This window comes from Bolinopsis microptera, chromosome 5 (assembly GCF_026151205.1).
Source record: "Bolinopsis microptera isolate Bmic1 chromosome 5, MBARI_Bmic_1.0, whole genome shotgun sequence".
Classification (NCBI taxonomy): domain Eukaryota; kingdom Metazoa; phylum Ctenophora; class Tentaculata; order Lobata; family Bolinopsidae; genus Bolinopsis; species Bolinopsis microptera.
This window is the reverse complement of record NC_087076.1, coordinates 4,170,425-4,193,329: the sequence shown is the minus strand read 5'-3', so window position 1 is coordinate 4,193,329 and position 22,905 is coordinate 4,170,425. Positions and strand designations below refer to the sequence as shown.

At 37.2% G+C, this 22,905-nt stretch overlaps 3 protein-coding genes and 2 long non-coding RNA genes across 9 annotated transcripts in view; 2 read left to right on the top strand and 3 right to left on the bottom strand.

The window, feature by feature from the left end:
- The window catches only part of LOC134816165 (sodium-dependent phosphate transport protein 2B-like), a 131,845-nt gene that overhangs the window by 99,082 nt on the left and 9,858 nt on the right, over positions 1-22,905 (bottom strand). The gene's annotated exons all lie outside the window — the stretch shown is intronic.
- Positions 1-22,905, bottom strand: part of LOC134816162 (carnitine O-palmitoyltransferase 1, liver isoform-like) — a 40,014-nt gene that overhangs the window by 16,688 nt on the left and 421 nt on the right. For 2 of the 4 annotated variants that reach the window (XM_063824931.1, XM_063824932.1), the window contains exons 2-8: positions 13,439-13,606; positions 13,141-13,256; positions 11,127-11,270; positions 10,529-10,615; positions 2,531-2,663; positions 751-888; positions 171-248 (exon numbers count right to left, since the gene is read on the bottom strand). In XM_063824931.1, the coding sequence (XP_063681001.1) occupies positions 171-248; positions 751-888; positions 2,531-2,663; positions 10,529-10,615; positions 11,127-11,270; positions 13,141-13,256; positions 13,439-13,597 (855 nt within the window). In that variant the 5' untranslated portion in view covers positions 13,598-13,606. The remainder of the gene's footprint in view (positions 1-170; positions 249-750; positions 889-2,530; positions 2,664-10,528; positions 10,616-11,126; positions 11,271-13,140; positions 13,257-13,438; positions 13,607-22,905) is intronic. The other 2 variants (XM_063824933.1, XM_063824934.1) reach the window with 1 other exon arrangement.
- Positions 6,813-8,543, top strand: LOC134816168 (uncharacterized). Of its 2 annotated transcripts, XR_010160362.1 has the most exons (5): positions 6,813-6,866; positions 7,022-7,226; positions 7,421-7,536; positions 7,692-7,849; positions 8,468-8,543. It is a non-coding gene; the product is annotated as an uncharacterized LOC134816168 (long non-coding RNA). The 2 variants fall into 2 exon arrangements; XR_010160361.1 differs by having other exon boundaries at positions 6,817-7,226.
- LOC134816169 (uncharacterized) lies at positions 8,558-9,665 on the top strand. The gene is made up of 3 exons (XR_010160363.1): positions 8,558-8,644; positions 8,858-9,019; positions 9,271-9,665. It is a non-coding gene; the product is annotated as an uncharacterized LOC134816169 (long non-coding RNA).
- On the bottom strand, positions 13,866-17,079 carry LOC134816166 (probable tubulin polyglutamylase TTLL9). Its single transcript, XM_063824938.1, has 3 exons — positions 17,040-17,079; positions 15,997-16,124; positions 13,866-15,782 (listed from the first exon to the last, which is right to left on the bottom strand). Coding segments are annotated over exons 1-3 (1,284 nt in total). The 5' UTR covers positions 17,042-17,079; the 3' UTR covers positions 13,866-14,628.

The window sequence follows — 22,905 nt, the reverse complement described above, 5'->3', positions numbered from 1 at the left end:
CTAAATATAGACCAGGCAGAGCGCGCGCGTCGCATTATCAGGTACGTCATGACGTCATGGCAACTATTCCGCGCGCAAGAAATAAATCTGTCTACAAAAATAACGCCGCGTGTTCCTGTAAGTTATCAATATTTACGTTAGAACTGCTACTTTCGTTTCATAGTACTTACCAAACAGTAGTAGTTGCTGTTTATCATAAGCGGAGATCTGCCACGTAGATAAACATACTGTTCCCACCAGTCACTCACCTGCAGGATAACTTCATTTGTTCTCTGTAATGTTTGCTGTAATTACCGGTGCAATTATAACGGTATGAAACTATCTGGCGTCAATATGATACCACTGTCAAAACGATATTTATATTTTTGACACTGATTTGTTTGAAGATTGTACGACCAACTTTCTAAGTGTAAACAGAAATCATTACATCGTACACGAATTGAAATGAAAATGTGCTCCCAACAGTAACTTTACTGTTGACAAATGTTTTTCCTTTATAAAATAGTACATTAAATCAGTAATTATCTTATTAATTAATTATGTCATTATACACGAGAACAACACGTTACTTACAATACAGACAAAATGTGTCTGCATAAATTTGTAGTTGCATAGTTAGCTCATAAACCTAAACAATAAACATGATTTGCTAATCTAAACCATTAGTGTAGTGTTAATGTCTTAAGAAAATGAAGGTATTCAAGCAATTTTAGTGTTGGGTATTTTCTCAAATCTGAGAAATGAACTTACATAATTGGAGGACCACCAGCTCTTGACCCACAGGTATCTCTGCAATCGTTTACCAAGACCATTCTTAAACTCTTCAGCTAAGTTTTGGAGTCTTGTGTATTCCTCGTCGTTCACAAACGGTCGAACAGTCAACAGATACTGCAATTATAATATTTATCTTACTATATATAAAGCGAGACGATATATGTTTATCCGTGCCATTTTACTGACACCACGGCATCAACTTTAACACGACCTTCCGCAAAAACCGTAAAATATATACAACTGAAACTTTTTTGACTAGGTCAAATGCTTTTATGCTTTTCAAATCAGCATGAAAAAATAAAAAATTGGCCAAGGAATAAGAATTTTAGTGCCCAATTTAACAATAATATATTTGGACAACAGATGACGGTTGTGAAGTGGGACATTAGTAGTAAATTAATAATTGTTTCCGTATACATCCTCCTACTTATGAACTCACTTCAAAACAAAAATAAGTGGTCGATTTGGAGAATAATGCCAATGGAAGCAAATGTTTGGAGATATGTGATGTTTTGAATTCCACATCGACTATTCGGTACAGTGCATTCCGCCTAAATAACTACAGCATAAAATGTAAACTACAGTTGTTGAAACATTCTTATACATTCTTTAGAGTCACGAGCTATAATATTTAAAAGAAGAGCAGCCCAATATTATCCCTTTTAAAGCGGTGCATGCAATTAAAAGCACGGTCACGCTGTTAGCAAACTGTTAGCTGGCATCTCATGCAGCTTTATAGCGTGTTTATTACCACCGCCTCCTTCTACAGTGTTCTATATTGTTCCTAATGGTTACACTGATTTACCAGACAGAAGATGTACGCTGATAGTAACGCGTAATAAAACGGACATATCGTCAACTTGGCAACGGCTGACAGCTAATTTACTAATTTAATGGGCAACACTCCAACAACGTCAGACACCCTGTGCCATCCTGTGACTACCATTCAATTTCAGAGCTAGCTACACGCTGGTCTGTCCGAGTACTCCAGAAATCAGAAAATGATACTTCCTAATCTTATTTTGGAGATCACACTCACGTTACAGTGATATATCCAGAGATTATTCCAGAAATACACTTACAGCACTGGTATGTGGCACCTGGCCACATTAACTATATCACACACTTATATTATGTGAACAACTGACGATTGGTATTTGACCGGGTGCGGTCACATACTCAGCGTCAAGTTTTACCCAGCTTAAATACAAAAGCTCGTGATGCTTATTGGTACTGTTATCAATAAATAACAACTGAGTCCTTTCTTATTGAAGTTAGGAATAGGTAGGCTGTGTATTGTTCTTAATCATTTAAAAACACATTCCCGATTAAACCCAATTAATAGATGTGGATTCCGGTGAGGTATAATTGTTTACTTTAATTGCGTGCTCGCCAGGCCAGGGTTCAGATGCCTATTTTGGTAACGTTACACGTGTGTTTTTCACAAGTAGAAGCAATATACAATAAATATGTAGAAGCAATTTGTTACTATTCATGGTTGAAAATGTAGAAGTAGCACGACATGTGAAAGAACGGGAACGTAGGTAAATTTAAACTGGCATCACAGGACATGGTTTTGGTATTGCTTCTACTTGTGAAAACAGCGTTCCATAACACACGTGTAACGTTACCAAAAGGGCATCATCTCTAAACCCTGCCGAACACGTAATTACCTTTCGTAAACAAATATGCCTCCCCTCCCCACATCTATGTATTTAACAATTAATTAACCAAATTAAAATAAAGAATCACTCACCCGTTTCATGGTATCCGCTACAGAAGGTACGGGTAGACTTGGCATGCAGTTCTGTAATGACATCAGTTTAGGACGCTTTCCCATTATAATCTTACAAGTCATCATCCAGGCTTTTACTCCTATCGACAATTTCCTGCGAGGTTTCATTGTTGTTGCTTTATTCTTAGTCCACAAGTACAGCTTGCATTTGCATTGGTGGATTCAAATATACATACTTTCGTCGAAAGATTAAATTTTTGAATAAAACATTTTTTTATAAAAAGATTTTTTGTTGAAATTTTGTTTTAAAACAATTGATTTAAAAAACAAAACTTGTGAACAAAAGTAAAGTATTATATAAATGAAATATTCAGCAATAAAGCTGTTTTGTCGTGTGTATTCTGTGAGATAGTGAGTCAAGTGTGCGATTATAAGTTTTCTGTCAACAGCGCTATGGATATTGAACGTATAATAATTAATGGGGGATTTTACTTGCTGCACAATACACCTACCATTTTAAATTTTAATGTGAAAGCGAAAAATAAGCTCAACAAATAGTCCGACCTATTGCACAGATACATTTAACTGGTATACTTTTATACCAGTTCATTACCAATAACAGTTTAGTGGTTAAAGACTGTAATTAATATGTATTGTAAGATGATATTTGCAAACACAGGAGGTGACCGGGATTCCCGGTTCCGGGAATCCCGGTACCGTGATTGGCAATTTTGAGCTATCCCGGTCCCGGTCCCAGTCCCGGTCAAGTCACATTTTTCATCCCGGTCCCGGTCCCGGTTAAGGGGGCAGGGGGGGGTCTTTATGAAATTTCTCTCGAAATTGATTTTATAGTTGTTTCTAATAGAGGGGAGTGATATCTATCTGCTACTTTTGGTCCCATGGAAAAATATTGTTCCTAGCCGAAATTATTGCCGGTCAAAGGTCAGCGCTCATGTGTAATTGTATTGCGCGAGCGATTTTCAATCGCGCGCCCTGAAAATCGAGTCTAAAAATCTATCTCCTCCTACATTTTTTGAGCAATCACCTTGAAACTTTCAGGATATGTTCTAAGGACCATTTAGAAACTTTTACTCTTTTTAGAATTTTGAGATAGGCCTTTAAAAATTTTTTATTTTATTTTGAAAATCTTGGACCTCTTTTTTTGACGATTTTTCCAGGTCGAAGATTTTCAAAATAAAGTAAAAATTTTTTAAAGGCCTATCTCAAAATTCTAAAAAGAGTAAAAGTTTCTAAATGGTCCTTAGAACATATCCTGAAAGTTTCAAGGTGATTGCTCAAAAAATGTAGGAGGAGATAGATTTTTAGACTCGATTTTCAGGGCGCGTGATTGAAAATCGCTCGCGCAATACGATTACACATGAGCGCTGACCTTTGACCGGCAATAATTTCGGCTAGGAACAATATTTTTCCATGGGACCAAAAGTAGCAGATAGATATCACTCCCCTCTATTAGAAACAGCTATAAAATCAATTTCGAGAGAAATTTCATAAAGACCCCCCCTGCCCCCTTAATTCAGGGTTCTTGGTCCCGGTCCCGGTCAATCACTCAAATTTGCCGGGATTTTGACCGGGATCTTTTACATAATTTCATTCACTGTGATTTTAAGTTTTTCCTTTCATTCATTGTGAATTTCATCTTTAAACATCCTCTGAGCTAAATAAAACAATGTTTAAAATTGCTAAACAAGTTTGAGTAATAAATTATGATCATGAATTAACCAGCGATCGACGGGAATTTCCGGTACCGGGAATCCCGGTACCGGGATTGGAAATTTTGAGCCATCCCGGTCCCGGTCCCGGTCAATTCACATTTTTCATCCCGGTCCCGGTCCCGGTCAGGCCCGGTAAATTGATAATCTCAGTCCCGGTCCCGGTCCCGGTCCCGGTCAAGTCACATTTTGTATCCCGGTCCCGGTCCCGGTCAGGCCTGAAATCATGTCCCGGTCACCTCCTGTGCAAACATACAGTTTATCTGTACATACAATGCTATAAACACGTTTAAATTTCTACTTCTATCCTATAATAGGATCGGCTTCACGGAAATGAAACTCCGAGTTATTCAATCTTTCGATCATAGTTTCGACAATCATGAAGACATACGAAACCAAGTTATTTGTTGATTAGAACGGAAATCACTGAATTCTCTGTTGCTTTTATTCCAAAGCTTGTGAACTTAATTTTAAAGCAAAAAAGAAAATATTTCACACAAAATAAAATAATTTTCAACACGTGAATCTTGATTGGTGCTAATAATGATAAAATTCATGCACACAAAACATTGATAGCGATAAAAGCAATCTGTCGTGCTGTCACGTCCCTTTAGCTTGATTTCATCTGTTAATCTTTAAATAACATTTCACTTACTTTATAATAATAATAATAAATAACATTTCACTCTATGACAACTACATAAGTTTTGAACGCGACTCATTTGAATAATTTAGTCAAGATAGTGTGTTCCATTTATCAGTGAGAATAGTAGTAGTAGTATTAGTAGTGAGAACACATAACAGGTGATTATATCTAACTAAACTATGATCTTATCACGTGATGTCGGGAAACAAAGCACGGTTTGCACTTCTGCTTTACTTTATTTTACAAAGTTTACTAATCAATATAAAGAAACAGACTGACACTGACGTCAATATGAGTTGATCATTAAGAATGTTCGTGTTATTGATAATTAAGTGCGAGGTAGGATCATTCACAAGAATCAAGTTAAGAATCTACTAATGCAGTCTAATAGAGCATTCAGCAACATGTGCTTTTCTAAGGGAATAAAAATAAAGTGTTGATCCATACACTGCATGATACTTGTAGTAACCATGTAGTTAATATACTGTTACATGGTATCCAGTATACACTCATTAGTTTGTATACACGATGTATACACGATGTATACAGCATGTATACAACATGTATACAACATGTATAATGTATATTATATACACCGTGAGTAAACTGTGAGTACTCTGTCTCTGTGTGTGTCTAATTGTATAAACACCCTACGCGCGTGGGGTGGACTCCTGGGGTGGACTTTTATTCAGCGCGTATTTTGTAGCCTGTTCAACTTGACGTTTTGATTCGTTACTATCTCAATGTCACAGATACACAGAATGTGAGGTGATCATCTTAAAGAGAAACGTCTCAGCTTTCACCTGGTGTAAAGTTTATCTTTGTACTCAAAATATAGCTCACTCAGTGTGCAATAGAAGTTGACAATACAATAACCACGTCTGCGACCGGTCGTCAGATACCGGAGTGTTGCACAAAATTGGGTCCCTAAATTAAAATTCTATGACACAGTTACCATGCAGAAATGTCTAGGGAAACATTTGGTGAAAGTTTCAACTCTCTACTATAAAAATAGCGATAGTTATTGAAGATAAACCGTGAGAAACTCCCTCTTGTCGAGATCAACGCTCTAGGAACCTCCCTTCTGTACCACGTGACAACGATTTGAGCGTCACGTGGCCGTCACGTGACAAAAGTGCGCGCATCGGATGGAGCAGTCTCGTGGGAAATCCTGATTGCCTGATCGATCTCGTGGGAAATCCTGATTGCTACGGAAAGGGCTGACAACCACAGTTATTTCCCTTCCTCAATTTTCCAGTTCACTTGCTCAGTGCTGTCAGTTGTTTTTTGTTTGCCCTGCTATATAAACTTCACTCCGTCATAATCCCCTACTCCCCTATCCAATGAACTGTTTCTGTTACAGCTGCCATTCTGTTGACTGGACCCTAACTTAGTCTTATCATTTTCACTTGATAACTTTATCCGTGTGCACTTTCTCGAAACTCAACTTATCTTTGTCAAGACTCAGCTAATCTCAGAACTAAATGTTGCCTTAACAGACTTACTTGTCACTGCACTGGGCCCTCCTTTAAATGCAAATATCATATGAGCAGCTGATCGATTTATTGCTTGAACTGTGCATCCTTTTTAAAAATAAATAAGGTCAATTTTACTATCGTGAAACTTAGTCACTGAAGACAACGCAATCTGGCTGTGCCGGTTCCCCTCTGCCTAGATCACTTAGAATATCCATAGTTAGCAATACTTTTATCGTTTAATGCAGCGATATAGCCAGTTATCAATGCTACATAGTAGATTTTAGCCTGTTCCAATCATCCTTATATCGCGTTAATGGAATTTATGAAATTGCCTACCGTTCAAACCGCTCTCTGTTGTTAGCACCACACTGATTAACTACGATGTTCCAATTTTTTAGAATTATGTCCGACATAATTCTAATTTTTGCTGTTACAGCAGATAATTATGGTGTAATGGCACGCAGGAATAAGTCATCCCTGTCCTCCAAAAAGCCCATGAAAAGGTATTTGGTAAGCTATGTCTTTTCCAATATCAAATCCAATGTATCACAATCTGTGGACTTTCTACTCAAAAACTAGATTGATTAATTGATAATTCATTGCTGATTGTTCACGCGCCCTGTATGGAAGTATATAAATGGTAATCCGCATACTCCAGGAAGAATTGAAGCAATCTCAAAAGAAAAGAAGGGAATCTGGATCCTTCGTCGGATCGTCAAAGAGCTTAGAGGGGAGCTCTACGCTTCACTGGCCATGCAAAGCAGGGAGAGTGACGGAGGCGGAGGCACTGCTGGCTGCTGGAACGGACATTAACAAGCTGGACAGAACGCAGTTTAACCCTTTCATGGACGCGATCAACTCAGGTAAATCATTCGACCGCCTTAACAATATGGGTTTATTGGTAATAGTAGCAAGAGGTTTTAGTCATGCGTTTGATTACAGCACAGTGTGAAACCCTGAAGCATACGTCGAGCTCTAAACTCTGTTTTGTCTAATAATCAATTATTTGAATATTGAAGGATTAAATTTGGTAACTTGATGATCACACAATTTACAGGACAGGTCGACTGTGCTAGATGGCTGCTGAGGCAAGACGGTTTAAAGCTTCAGACCGAGATATGGTCGTTTTGTAGGGAGAGGGTGCTAGAGTCATTGCTAACAGCTTAACAGAAGGTAAAATCCTGAACTTTTGTTCATTGATTAAAAATCACCATTCAGACATACAATCGTTCAGATGTAAAAATTATTTATTCACTATTTTGGATTACATTTAGTTACAGGACTAACATGCGACATCCGTCGTTGACCTTTGTCTTTAATTCAACAAGGTAGGGAGAGCGATCCATGGCTGTCCCGATAGACCCACTCAGACTCCTGCCGGAAGATACTCCTCCGGTTGATCCAGATGAGACAGTTCTAGCAGATGATCAGTTACAGACTGAAGAACATATCCCACAGATCAATGCGTCAACATCTGCAAATGAAGGTACTTCAATCTGCTCTTCTTGTATATGTCTTTGTGCCTGCGTCTGTGATTGTACTGAAGTGTACTCTGTGTGTTTGTGTCTGTGTCTGTCTTTGTATCGTGTGTGTGTCTCTGATTGTACTGCGTGTGTCTGTAATTGTAATGTAGTGCACTGAAGTGAACTATGTGTGTTTATGTGTGTGTGTCTGTGTGTACTGTGTCTGTCTGTGTGTCCGTCTGTGTGTGTCTGTGTTTATGCCTGTGTCTGTGTGTCTATGTCTGTATGTGTTTGTGGGTGTGTGTCTGTGTGTCCTTGTCTGTGTGTAACTGTGTCTGTCTGTGTGTCTGTCTGTGTGTCCGTCTGTGTCTGTGTTTATGCCTGTATGCCTGTATGTCTGTGTCTCTCTGTGTGTGTGTCTATGTCTGTATGTGTTTGTGGGTGTGTGTATCTGTCTGTGTGTGTGTGTGTGTGTGTGTGTGTGTGTGTGTGTGTGTGTGTGTGTGTGTGTGTGTGTGTGTGTGTGTGTGTGTGTGTGTGTGTGTGTGTGTGTGTGTGTGTGTGTGTTCTTTCATAGAAGTTGTTATTTCCAAGATACGAAGTTCGAAAAGCTAGCATTTAGTAATAGACGAATTTTGCAGCTGATATCAGAATCGACATGATGATGGTACTACACGAGATGCTCATGGAAAAGGTCTCCGTTTGCTTTCCTCCTCCCAAGAGCAGTATAAAGTGTGGGTTCAACTTTAATCTGATAGAAGATATCGTATGCGGAACCCAAGCCCGGCCATGTCTGTACATAATAACGAAAGAAACCGGTAAGTTTCTAATCATGTAAATGTTCGGCCGAACGTTTGCATTCATTTTAGACTAGTGACGAAAATCAACAATCGTTTGCCAGTTTGGTTTGCAAAATCGAAAAAAAATAGTCCATTCCCCATGGCCATGATATTAGAATTCTGCCCGTTGAAATCGGCCACTCTGATTTTTATCATTGAACTTCACATTGATGACATGTTCATTCTCTACAGGTTATGCTGCGAGGGCGTTTACCTCGATAGATGTTGAAAATGCCCACAGCATTATAAATCATTTGGACCGCCGAGGGGTCCAAAACTCCTCAATCGAAGAGCTTAGTAGACATGCCAGCAACCTACAGAGACTTCAAATTCTCAGGAAACCTCTCTAGGACGGTAATACATTAACTTGTTTAGTTAATAAATTTAATAAGTAGATTTTGAGTGATGATTACTGAATACAGATATCGAGCCTCGAGGTACCATAAAAAGGGTATATAAACTTATCACTTATGCTTATATGCTTATACTATCAATGAATATCAAATCGCCTTCTCTAGTTATCAAACCCAACATAAGTTAAATCTCTGCCTACAAGGACTATTTGATATTTAAAACAGACCGAGTGAATGTCTCAACCTTTTCAGGAAGCTTTATACTCCGACATCCACAATTTACCACGGCCCTGAGATCGACAAAGGTCTTTCTGATAGATTGACTTCCAGCCAATTCGATCTATCGAAGCCGAGTGGGAAGAACAAAGAACTGAAACCCCATGGTCGCAACGATGCTCCTCGCGGACAAGGGAGAGTTAGGGCCATCGGTGGTCACAAGACTGGATAATATTTATTTTTAAGCGTTGAGGTTGTCACGAAAGCGTACTGTAACGGGACTATCAGATTTGAGTGATTTGATTTTGTGATTTGCAGTTCACGTGATTTTATTGTGATTTTAGACTGTAAAAACTATAAAGGTTCAAGTTGAACTATCGTCGCCATGATTATGTATTTTGGAACTGTTCACGTTGAAATTGCTTCGTTAATCAGCAGTCTTCCTTGGTTACTTTCTACTGTGTAATGCAGCTACGATCAACGATACTTAGCTAGTACATTCATAGTAACACTAACTGCACTGAGAAGAGTAAAAAATTTGAGCTTTGACGGAATAACATTTCCTTGTTTTTAGATACGGTTACTACTCTAGTGAGGGGTTCATAGCTGATCATTAAGGTCTTACTCACAATAATTTGTGCTCTGATATTGGCCGTACTGACGGCTGTTGAAAAAGCCACTCCGTCAGATGCGCGCCGCAAGAGTCCACCCCTGTAGACCCCACTACGTACAAAATTTGAAATTTTCCCAAAAACTTCTGATTAAGCTAGTTTGTTTTCAATAACTTTTGCAATATTTACAGTAGACCCTTCAAATTTTCACCAAATATTACTCCAGACATTTCTGCATGGTAACTGTGTCATAGAATTTTAATTTAGGGACCCAATTTTGTGCAACACTCCGGTATCTGACGACCGGTCGCAGACGTGGTTATTGTATTGTCAACTTCTATTGCACACTGAGCGAGCTATATTTTGAGTACAAAGATAAACTTTACACCAGGTGAAAGCTGAGACGTTTCTCTTTAAGATGATCACCTCACATTCTGTGTATCTGTGACATTGAGATAGTAACGAATCAAAACGTCAAGTTGAACAGGCTACAAAATACGCGCTGAATAAAAGTCCACCCCAGGAGTCCACCCCACGCGCGTAGGGTGATAAAGTTTGTTCGTCATCTTGTCGGCTCTTCTCTGCCCGCAGAGGTCAAACTGTGTAGCTAATTAGCGTCTAATTAAATAATTAAAAGCTAATTGGCGTCCAATTGACTGACAGCCATTTTTCTGGTAATTTACCACGGCAGGGTTCGCTTCCCCGTCATGAGATATATCAAAGGTTCGGTTAGCTTATCAAGGAAGGTGGGCTTCGTCGTCACTGTCGCACTGCCAAATGATTGGATAAAAACTGAACATGGAGAATATCATTCTCCATGTTCCATAGAACCATCATTCATGGTTCTACGGATACCATAGTCCCCAAACTTTGAACAAAGAGATATTTTTGTAATTTTTGTAATTTCATTACGTATTGTAATTTCATTACGTATTGTAATTTCATTACGTATTGTGAAAAAATGATGTTTTTTTGATTGATAGTTAAGGTGAACGTTTATAATGCTACTCTGACACATTTGAACTTTGGGGACCATGCTGTAAAAGTAATCCAGCTGTTTAGTTTTATTAACTGAGGGTTTCAAAATCATCAAAAAACAGCAGTTTTTGTTAAGAAACGTTTAATATCATAAGAATGATTATTGAAATAAAATTATCATTACCAGTATTATTGGAATACTATCAATTGTTAATTTGAATATGAGCTGAATTATAATTTAGCGACTGATTCAATAAAATAATCCACTAAGAATAAATTTAAAAGTTTCAGGTTAAAACTTACCCATGAGGAGACCACATCCAACCCTGGTAAGTGAGGAGTAGTTTGAGGAAGTTGCGGAGGAAGAATGACCAGACCAGCCAGAGAAGTGTGGTACTGACTAGAGTTACCAGGATTGTTCTGGTAACTGGGTCTAACCTGCCAAATCTGAAGATATAATATATAAATATAATAAAATAACAAACCATCGAGCTAGATGGACGTTTACAATAAGTAATGAGATCAGACGCTTAATGAATTGACGGTCATATTTATTATTACAACTATAATTAATTAAACCCTGGACTTGTTTAATAAGTTGGATTAAAGTTGGTAAGGTTGGTTACTTAGTTGGTTACTTAGTGCCGCTCATTAAGGCCACAGGGGGGGGGTCCGAGGTCAATTTTGAGATTTTGAGATATGTTGTAGAGCTCGATCTTAATTTTCAAATGCTTTTGTCCTTACCGAAAACAAAGTTTCCTATTTGAAGATATCGCGCGTTGAATTTTGAGGTTTACCTGTAATTCTATTGTAAATGAAAACTTTCAAAATCTATCTTCTTTTTCAGTTTATGACTTAGAACCTTGTAACTTGGCAACAATGTTCTTCAAGGTATTTTGAGTTTTTGTTATGTAACCATTTATGATATCTTGCTCCAAAGCTGAGATATGAGGTTAACCATGAGTGCGGGTTACATAATTTACAAAATTTAAAATGGTTAACCTCATAAAAAGAGTTAGGAGCAAAATTACAACAATCGTTACATAACAAACTTTTAAATTTATGTCAGGAACATAAGTTCCAAATTTGAGGTGAAATGGATAAAAGCTCTAGGAGAAGATAGGATTTTGAGGTGGTAAATAAATTGTTCAGGAGAGTCAAAAGACTGATTCTGAGAAAATATGTTAACCTCAATTTTCCAACAAATAAAGGACATATAATAGTTCTGTTCACATTGGATGGCTAATTGATACCCATTGATAAGTTTAACTTGTGATGAGAGCAACAAAATGTTAAGAACTGGTTATTTGTGAGGTTAACTGATTAAAAAGGCAATAGTTAACCTCAATTTTACGACAAACTAGGCGCTCTGGGGGGCTAATGGTGGTGTGCAAGCGTCAGATAGTACGTGGTCTGCCAACTGGCAAAAAACGTTTTTTCGACCTCGGACCCCCCCCCCCCCCTGTGGCCTTAACATGATGAACTAGCTCCGATCACCATAATATATGTTAGTGGTGATGTTTATCCTAGTACCCGAGGGGTGAGTGAGCCCAACATGTTAGGGCCACCACACTGTATATCACGTGCACATCACGTGATACTACATTTCCACTTCTATATAGGGCGGACATGTTCCAGTTGTTTGGGAACCAGGGGACGTGGAAATAAATTTGAAATTGCACTTTTCCGTCAAAACGGTCAAGTTATTGATATCTTAGATTTTGAATTAGCAACCAATTAAAGTGAAGCAATATTGTGATGTTTACAATTTTGAAACAATACTATGCCCCGCCCCCCACGGTCCACACTACCTATCAGACAGCAATACTACTCTAGTTTATTGTTCAGAATAATTAAGGACACAATATCCTACATTTTCTTTAAACATTTGACCTTGTTTCATTGTATTGACAAGTTTACTACAGCTGCTGTATATTATTATTCAGACTCTAACATTTCATTAAGAGCAACATACGACATATTATAATGCAGTAGCTGTTTGTAAGGTAATTACATTGCCAAGTGTTATTTCCGCTTGTTATACTGAGATGGAGAGTTATTTCTTAGGTGCAGAATTAGTTCTGGCTACTGAATAGGATAGCTAGTGGCAACTGTGACTTACTTTACTTATTACTATGCTAATAACCGCGGTAAATTTAACATATTAATTAACTTGGCAGCAAAACTACACGAATTTGATATTTATCTAATATTCAAATTTAAATAAGATTAATTTCTATCTTTATGATCACGTGGTTGTCTAATGTCTAATGTCTAATGTCTAAGAATCATGTATGAAACAGAAGATTGAACTCACTGCGGTATCTTTTCCTGAATAACACTCTCAGTGTCGGATGTCTCCCCTAAAATCTGCATCGCTCCAAACACCACAAAGAAGAAACTCCACGAAATTCCGGTTGCTGGAAATACACTCTGAAATGGGAACCTGTTATAATATACCTATAATCTATATAATATATGTATTATTAGGTTGATAGTACCACAATATTACTTCAATTGCTAAACATCATGTGGTTACAGGTGTAGCTCAAAAGAGGTTCAAGTTGACACGTGACTGCCGCTTACCAATCAGAAGACTGAAAACAACTATTCACCTGTATGGCAGCATTTCGGGACTTGAATATCTTCCTCTTGATTACACGTTTAATGGATCTGTACACGTCATGAAGTATTCTTCTGTCCAAGTGGACTTTAAATTCACCTTCATCTGTTACTTGGACCTGAAAGGCTACTGCAAGCCTGGCTTCGGCCATTCCTAAAAACTGGTTTAAGTGTTATATATTACAATATTGACCAGCTAATTAAGGTTATAATATTACAATATTCCTCAGATTACAAGTTTCTAGATAATTAAATTAATTATGCGTGATTTGATTACATCTTTAAATTATTCCAGTTCTAGTAAGGATATGTGTTCAAGATTCAAGGTTGAGAATTTCCAAATGTGACTTGAGACTACTGTCTCGCAACAGAAAAAGCTTTCCTGCTGCTCTGAAATCATACCACTGAAACGACAAACTACAAATAAAATATGTACATATTATAATAATACAATGTATGTTGCAGGAACGAATAGGATCAACCTTCATAAAGTAGTAAATTTACATGTATTACAAGCACTTAGTCCAGTCTATAATATATAACATTGGATATGTACCGTCTCTTCGCATTATATAGTTCATGTAACTGCTGTATTTACGAACGACTTTTAATCTGATTTAATTAATTTATATACATTACATCTGTATTTATAATTAAATTAGTATTTATACATTATACACTGTACATTTGAAAATATAATTAAATGTATAAACGACTATGGTACCTAAATTTTATTAAAATTATAAGAGCATATCTCAAACTCCCCCAAAGCTAAAGGGAACATGGTTCTGAATGTTGGGGTCTGAAAATTGGAGTCAAGGATTTTTCAGAATTATGGTTTTAAATTAATTATTTAAAAGCACATATTACGGGTCAGGTACTATGATCACAATAAAATCAGGTTTAGTCTGCACTGATCGCCTATGATAGGCCCTTGTGTGTAGATAGTAGACAGTTTTTTTGGAGAAATCTCTTCAAGCTTAAAGGATTCAGGGAGAAGGGGTGCGAGAGATCATACTGATTTATAACAAAAAGGTAAATCTTCCGAATAAAAATACACCACAGCACCGCCAATCACCATATTATAAGTATAACATAGTTATAGTTGTGAAATAAAATTAAGTTAATCTGATATTACTAATAAATACGTTTTGGTCCAGCCTAAAACATCGTCAAAACAACATCAAGTTTTATTAGACGACCCATGACTCCTCATCATCTTCTTCAAGTTCTCCTCTCGGTTGTTGAAACATCCTAACATGGTGTTAGTTGTGTAGGGTGGGTTGGGTGCTCCTTCCATGCTCAAATCCTCACAGTGAACTGGTCCATCATTCCACATGAGATCAAACCCTCCTACTTGCTTCTCTTTACCAGATAATTTACCCTCCATATCTATTACTGTTAGAACGTCATGTAGCAGTTTGAACTTTAGATCGTAGTCTTGCTGGTTGGATGCCGTCAGGGAGGGTGATGCATTTATCTCCAAAAGCCATGGTTTTAATGATTCATCAATTAGAATATCATAACCATACAGTTCAAAGCAATGTTTGTCATTTATCATAATTTTCTGTGTACTTTGTAAGCTTTTGATGAAAATATCATCCATACCTCTGAAAAGAGTTTCAACAGCCTCAGGGCCATGTTTAGCAAGGAGGTACATACGAAGTTGAATCAGAGACCACTTGCATCCTTTTTCTGGGTCATAGTCCGGAGCAGTTTTCTGTATCGCCACATTAGTCAAGTGAACAAATGTATCTTCAATACTGTCTAAGGAGTATCTAGTGTTTGACATTCTTCCAAAGCCACTGCGATATAGCCACACTTTGAGTGGCATATAAGAAGTTACCAATACATAACACCTGATATCGAACTTTCTTCCTCCAATAAGGTATGGATTATCAATATATCTCTGCACAACATAATTTTCAACTGGCTCTCTGTCATCCTTTGTTCCGTCTATCTTCCATGAATCTTCCTTTTTCCATTCCATGATATCCTTGAGCTTTCTAAAGAGGAAAATCCCTTTCCCCTGTGATTTTGCTATAGGTTTCATGATCCATGTTGAATTTGGGCTACGCTTGAATTCCTCAACAAAAATATGGTAATCAGCTGGTAACTCAAAAGTTGTTGGGAAAAAGTCGCATTTTGCTGCTTCAATTTTTCCACTGTCTCGTTCTATTTGTTTTCTAAGCCGCTTCAAGTTTTTAGCCATGAGATTTTTTCGAGTCAACTCATAATGGTTTCGAAAATGATTAAGTCTCATGTGCTCCTCCATGTAACAGTGATCAAACACTTCCCTCATCCAGCCAACATCGGCCCAATAAAAGTCCCAGTCACCTGCAGAGTATTTATTTATACCAAAATCACTTACACCTTATACGAAAAAACGAAAACAAGAAGCAATTTTATGACTTGAATGTCCTGCACAGCATGGCAGTTTGAAGCGTCTTTCAATTACTTTTATTGTATTGCTGTGTAAATTTAATTAGAATTCTAATTAGAATGACATGTACAATTCGAAGAGTTTAATAAATCGTTTTTGACAGGAAACCTGATTCTTCTTTAACCTCCTGCCATCCTCTAGAGCGTAACACATCAGTAATAGTGTTTTGAAGTGTACACTTAAATCTGATGACACGATTTTCACCCCTGTTGGTTCTGTTTCTATTGTACATACTCCTGAAGCAAAGAAAGAAACTGAAGCAAAAGCATTTAGTATCAATAAATAAGTCAAAGAATAATATCTTTTCTCTATTCCAAGAGGTTCGATAGTGTATAAATGTCATCATAAAAGAAAATGAGAATACATTTTTTAACACTCCAACCAATCAACAATTCGCACCACTTTTGGTTTAGGTATGCATTATATGTACATCATCAATACTAATAATCCCAGGATGTGTGTCTGTCTCTCTGTCTGTGCATGTGTGGGAAATTAATTAATCAAGAAAACGGTAAGAGTTACGGGGCTGGTTTTATCTGTATAGTGCCCGAGAAAACTCTGACGAAGCCAAATTATGAAGGTTTTTTTAAATCGATCGGTGGTAAGTGGTTTAATTGATCATTTTGTGAACCAAATACTAAAGTGTGTGTATGTGTGTACTCTATCACTCTCCCTCTATCTCTCCCCTCATAATAGATTTGCTATATAATTAGGTAATTTGGCAGGGAACTCAAGAGTCAAGATTGCCTATCAAGTATTACTATTAGATATGTGAGGTGCACTCAGAATTAAATTGTGGTCTGTTTGGAATGAGCGAGTTCATACATTCGCACTGTTTTAACTACGAAAATGTAAAGCGTGTTTTCAAATAAAATTGGCAAGTTTATACTGCATTTTAACTGCGATAGTGAAGTCCCGGGACCCGGCCGTAGGCACGGGTTACACGTCACTAGTAGTGATCATATTGTAATATGAATTTCTGGATAAATCTCCAGAATCAAATGTCATGCAGAATTAAAAAGATTCAAGGTTACCGAATTGAAATGGTAATATTCAGTTAAATTCAATCATAAAATTTTGCAATCACAATAGTTGTCCTGTCAAAATATTTGATATTTTAGGAGCTATATGCATTTTAAGCAAGAAATTACATGTTTTTCGTCCTTTTTACACTCTTGCAATGCACAGGAGGCCCACATACACGATGCATGCATGAACCATACAAATTTGATTTACTTAAAGAAAATAGCATTATATTATAACATTTCTATTTTATCCCTACACATTTGTAAATGATTAGAAGCGTGTAACTTAAATTATATCAGAATTATAACTATTGTGAATTCAATAAAATAATTATCACTTTTGTATCCTTGTATCCTTGTATCCTTGTACACCTCGACGTTATTTTGCTACACGGTGAATTTGCATTATTCACACTTAGAGGCAACTTTTGGTACCAAATTTATCAAAATCAGAGACAAAATTTCTGTGCTCGCGCTTGTATCTTATAACACTGACTATAAAGTTGGAGGACGTCTGACGTCGTCACTTCGCATGCATCGTCCGCGGTTAAATTTTGAGTTGAGGTAAAAAACATTATTTCTGATTTATGAAAAAGCGCGGTTTATATTTCCTGAGAATGCAGTACACTCCTCAAATTGCACATGTTTTAATTACTTGGTTCAAACTTCATGAATTGATGACAAATATTTTGCATTGGATTGTATTTAAAGTCAATACATGCATTTATCATTTTTATAAATTACTTGGAATACTTTTGGAATTGTAGGTTTATAACCTATCAGGACGCGCGCCGAGTTGGACTCGTCGACGGTCCTGTTAATATTTTTTTTTTTTATTAAATACTTTTCAAATTTTACAGAGTACAGCAATAGATGAATATAAAATAGAATCGTTCAAAATATTGCCCCCATCTGTAAAATATGATGGGCACCCAAACACGGTAAACACATAGTGAACTATGTCCGCAGTAACTTGGACCCATTACATCGAATTAATCTAAATCCAAAAAATTATGAAAAACTATTTAATAACAAACAAATCCATGGTGAATAACTGTGGATATATAGTCAAAATTGGTATTTCAATACGTCAAATTCCAGATACATTAGATACAGGTCTGATATGGTCATTAATGTGTGAGGTGTGCGGGTGAAGTGTGATATGATGTTGAAAGTATAGGAAGGTAGATAAAAAAATTAATAAAACAAAAATAATAATAATATGGGGAGCAAAGAGACTAGGCTAGGCTGTTGTTTCACTATCCAATAAACATTTCCATAGATGCTTAGTGACCTCAGCTTTGAAAACACTTGTAGACACAATCTGTCTTACCTGTAAAGGGAGTCCATTCCACAGTATATGAGTTCTGTAGAAAAATGATTTTGCCAGTGGGCTATTTGAGGTACATAAGGTGTGTGAATTCTGACTTAACTTAGGTAAAATTGATGACACAATAGACAGACTGTCGAGGTGGCAACGTCTTAGTCGAGAAGTGCCCTGATATAAAGTGAGATAGTGAGGCAGCCATACAGGAATTAAATTGTTCAGAACTTTGTGGAAAAAAATAAGATCATTCAAGTCAAACTTTTGAGACAAAGGGAGAATGTCGACAAGCTTGCACTTTTTGACATATTGCTCAGGTGGATAACTGCGGCCCTCTTCAGACAGAATCCATTTAATAGCTCTCTTTTGGAGACTTTCTAATTTATCACTAAGTGATTTATTACAAGGGCGCCAGATTATGGAACAATTTTCGAATTGGCTACGAACCAGGGAGAGGTAAAGCGCCCGGCGACGTTTCTGATCAATGACAATATGGCCATCTCTTCTGACCATACCAAGTTGTTGGCAGGCCTTAGTATAAATTCTGTCGCACTGACTATTCCAACTGAGCTTAGGAGTAACATCGACACCAAGATCTTTTTCTAACTCTACATACACAAGAGGAGAGCCATCAAGATTATATGCGAATGGAGGAGATAAAGATGGTTTTCCTGAAACAATAAGCACTTTACATTTTGCTGGATGGAATCGCATTTTGTTTCTAAGTGCCCAGTCAGAGAGATAGTCTATATCCATTTGTAAATTGGTATTATCAGAAGATGAATGTATTTTACGCCAGATTTTTGTATCATCGGCATACAAAACAATATCAGTATTATCCGAAAGGCCAAGAGGAATATCATTGATAAACAATACAAAAAGTAAGGGACCAAGGATAGAGCCCTGGGGGACACCAGAATTAACTGAGAGGGTAGATGACATCTCATTACCAATAACCACTCTTTGGTAACGGCCTTGAAGGTAATTGGTAAGAAATTTGAGAAGTGTACCATCAATGTTATATAAGGTCTTTAGCTTATGAAGAAGGATATCATGATTTACAGAATCAAATGCCTTAGCAAAATCAAAATACACAACATGATTGATAATGTTTTCGTTAAGAGACAATGCCAGGCTATCACAAAAATCAACCATATTGGTTGTGCATGACTTGTGCTCTAGAAAACCATGCTGCCTGGGATCAAGAAGGGTACTTGTCAAAGAAAGCAGTTTACGTTTAACAATGCGCTCAAAAACTTTCATGACTAAACAAGTAAGGGATATTGGTCTATAGTTTTCAACCTCACTTTTCTTACCTTTCTTAAATATTGGGACAACATTTGCAAGTTTCCATTCTTGTGGAATGTAGCCGCTGTTGTAGGATCCACGAAAAATGCATGTTAGAGGGTAAGCTAAACCTACGGAACAATTTTTTAGAATTTTACCGTGTATGCCATCTGGTCCCTGGGCTTTATTTGAATTAATATTTGAAAGAAGCTTACGAACATCCCGATGATCGAAGTCAATATCAAAATCAACATCATTGACATAGGAGATGTCAGTGTCATAAAGTGAAGGATCCGAAAACTGGTTATAAAAGAAAGAATTGAAAAGTTCAGCTTGATCTTTGGGATTGAACCGAAGCTGTCCAGAATAACTAACACAATTAGGAATACGGCAGGAGTTAGATTTATACTTAACATGTGACCAAAACTTCTTAGTTATAAGCGCTGGATCATCACTATTAAAAAGATTATCTCTTATTTTGGCTGATGAGAGCCTCTTAAAATCTTTACGGCTAGTAACAAACTTTAACTCATCAGAAATAGAACCAGAAATTTTAAATTTAGCTCTGAGTCTATCTTTTTTACGGCATGAAGAAAAAAGTTCACTATCGAACCACGGGGGTTGGAACTCTGATTTAATAATTACTTTAGGAATATGTATATCAACTAAATTCATAATGCAGTCTTTAACTAACTTCCAAGACGAATCAGGATCTAGGCATTCTAGGACTTGCCAATTAATCGAGCATAATTCACGATTAATCATGTCCCAGTTTGCTTTCTTAAAATTATAGATTTTACGTTTAGGAGTTTTCTTACGGGAAAAGGAGCTTTTAATTGAAAAAGTGACAGGAAAATGATCAGATTTGCACACGGAATGAGTATCACAGACATTCAAGTTATCGATTGTGTTATCATAATTACTGAGAAGAATGTCTAATGTATTACCACTTTTATGGGTGGGTGATGTGATCAACTGGGAGAGAGAAAGATCACTGAAAGAATCTATGAAGGATTGCTCAATAGGTACGGTACTGGATGAAGATAGCCAGTCTGTATGGGGGAGATTAAAATCACCAATAACATAGATTTTAGGGGGATTCTTTTTGGAAACTAGCTTGCGAATATAACTAACTATGACATCATGATTAGGTAACCCAAGAGTTCCTACTCTATAACAAGTACAGATTACAATACTCTCTTTGTTAGGAAAAGAAATTTTAACGGCAAGCATTTCTGCACCTAGGCTAACTGGTAGTCGGGTTGTAGTGGCGTCGAGATCAGACCGAACAGCCAAAAGAACACCACCTCCATTTTCCCTAAACTTTTTAGGGTTATTAGGATCTTGAGGATGAGTCTTTCTCGTGCGGTCATTGCGGAAGATTTCATATTGAGAAGAAGGAAAGATTTCGTTGCTAGAAATAGATTTTTTGAGCCAAGTCTCATTTAGGGCAATTATGTCAGGCTGCTCTATGTTAGCAAAGGATTGAAGTTCGGAAATCTTATTACCATCAAGAAGGGGATGGGAGGAGCTTAGGTTACTGAAAGGAATGAGACCTTGGACATTTTGGTAGAGTACACATAGGGAGTTGGGACCTGGATTAAGCATAGAAGGATTAACAAGAGTTATCAAAAGAAAGTTAAGAGAGAAAACCCAAAGAATGAATAAAGAGACTAGACGCCTGAGGCGGCTGGAATACTTGACTCTATTCATCTTACCAGGGAGAAGAACATTTCTTATAAACCATGAGGAGATAATTACAAAGAAAAGTTTGATGTGGGAGCAAGCAAGAAATGGTATAAGATAACGTGGGCTGTCAAGGAGTAGAGAGGAATGAATATTAGAATCTAGGGGGAATACGGTGTTCATGGACCTAACCGTGGAGAGAAGAATTGGGAGAAAGTAAGTCATGATGAGAGAATAGAAGAGAAACATATGATTATGATAATTGTAGTTGATGTGTGGGGTGTATGGAGACTTAAATGTGTAAATTTTGTTAGGTATAAACGTGTTGATATGTATAAGTGCATTTCTTGACTGTGTACGAGGCCTTTTGCATGCAAAAAGACCTATTCTAAGTCTAAACGATTCATTGTCTAACATATTGGAAAATGGACAGTGACCGAATGTACCTGAAATGGGAGGCATAAAATTGAGAAAAAGATTAAATCAGAGATTTGTTTGAGTTTTAATTTTAGGCGCAACGTCTTAATCAAAATATTAAATGGAAGAAAAGATCAAAGATTTAAATTCCCAGAAGATTATTTACAACCCTGTCAAAACTGTGTTCGTTTACAACAAACTTAAGCCAAGTGGACAGTAAACCTACTCCTCTCATATTGAGATGAAGCCAATCATGGTATAGAAGTTCATTACATGATCTAAAGTCTCGAGTTAAAAAGACTGAGAAACAGTCTAAGAACACGCAATTATTATTTAGGCATAAGTCTTTAAGTAGATTATTAAAATCTAGAACATTCTTTGCTATGTAGGAATATAAACATTTAATAGGAAGACAACATTGGATAATTATAATTGCAGCGGGAAATAACTGCTTAGTGGTGTCAATTAATTCAGTGAGATACTTCCTAAGGAACTGAACCCCATACTTAGAATGTTTAATGTCATTTGTACCAACACTCAATATAATTTTTTCAATATCGTCAGCTTCTGCAGCTGCATGAGTTTTATGAAAATTATGAATGTTTTCAGTGATGTCTCTAATTTTTGCACCACTTTGAGACACATTGATTACTTTCCTTCCCCGGAATCCCAACTTATTTGTCCGTACGAATTTTGTCATTGACGTACCAAACAGGACAGTGGTTTTCCTGCTCTTCGGTTTTCTTGGAGTATTTCGGTAGTAAAGGGTTGGTGTTGAGGTGGTGGTGGGCGGCATAGGAATTGTAGTGCGGGCAATCTGCTCCTTGACTACATTTGTATCTGTCTTCGGTATCTGGCAGCGAAAAGATAAGCTATACCGAGTCCCCTTAACTGAGCTCTCTGCACGAACCTTGTGAAGACAATATTCCTGACACCCCGGTTTCATAATATACAAACTACAGTCCTTTGGGGTGATATAGCATTTACTGTTACATCGCTTATCCCCATTTTCTGGAATTATGTCGATGGTCCTCTCAGCTCCAAATGAAACTACATAAATACCTTGCGACTGGTCAAGAGACACCTCGTCGTCGTTGTGGTACCTAGTTGCACAAGAACCAGACTTGTACATGCTTGCTAGGCATGAGTTTAGCTTGCAGCCAAACTTGGAGTTGATATCATGCATAAGCTCTGATATCCCAGGATAATTTAAAATATCGATTGGCTCCTTAGTCGTGGTGTGTCCATTTGAGGAAGACCATACATATTCTTCTCCAG

Coding starts and splice junctions, on each gene's coding strand:
- LOC134816166 (XM_063824938.1), bottom strand. Junction 15,783..15,996: donor GGAGGTTAAAGAAGAATCAG/GTTTCCTGTCAA, acceptor AATACTCTGCAG/GTGACTGGGACTTTTATTGG.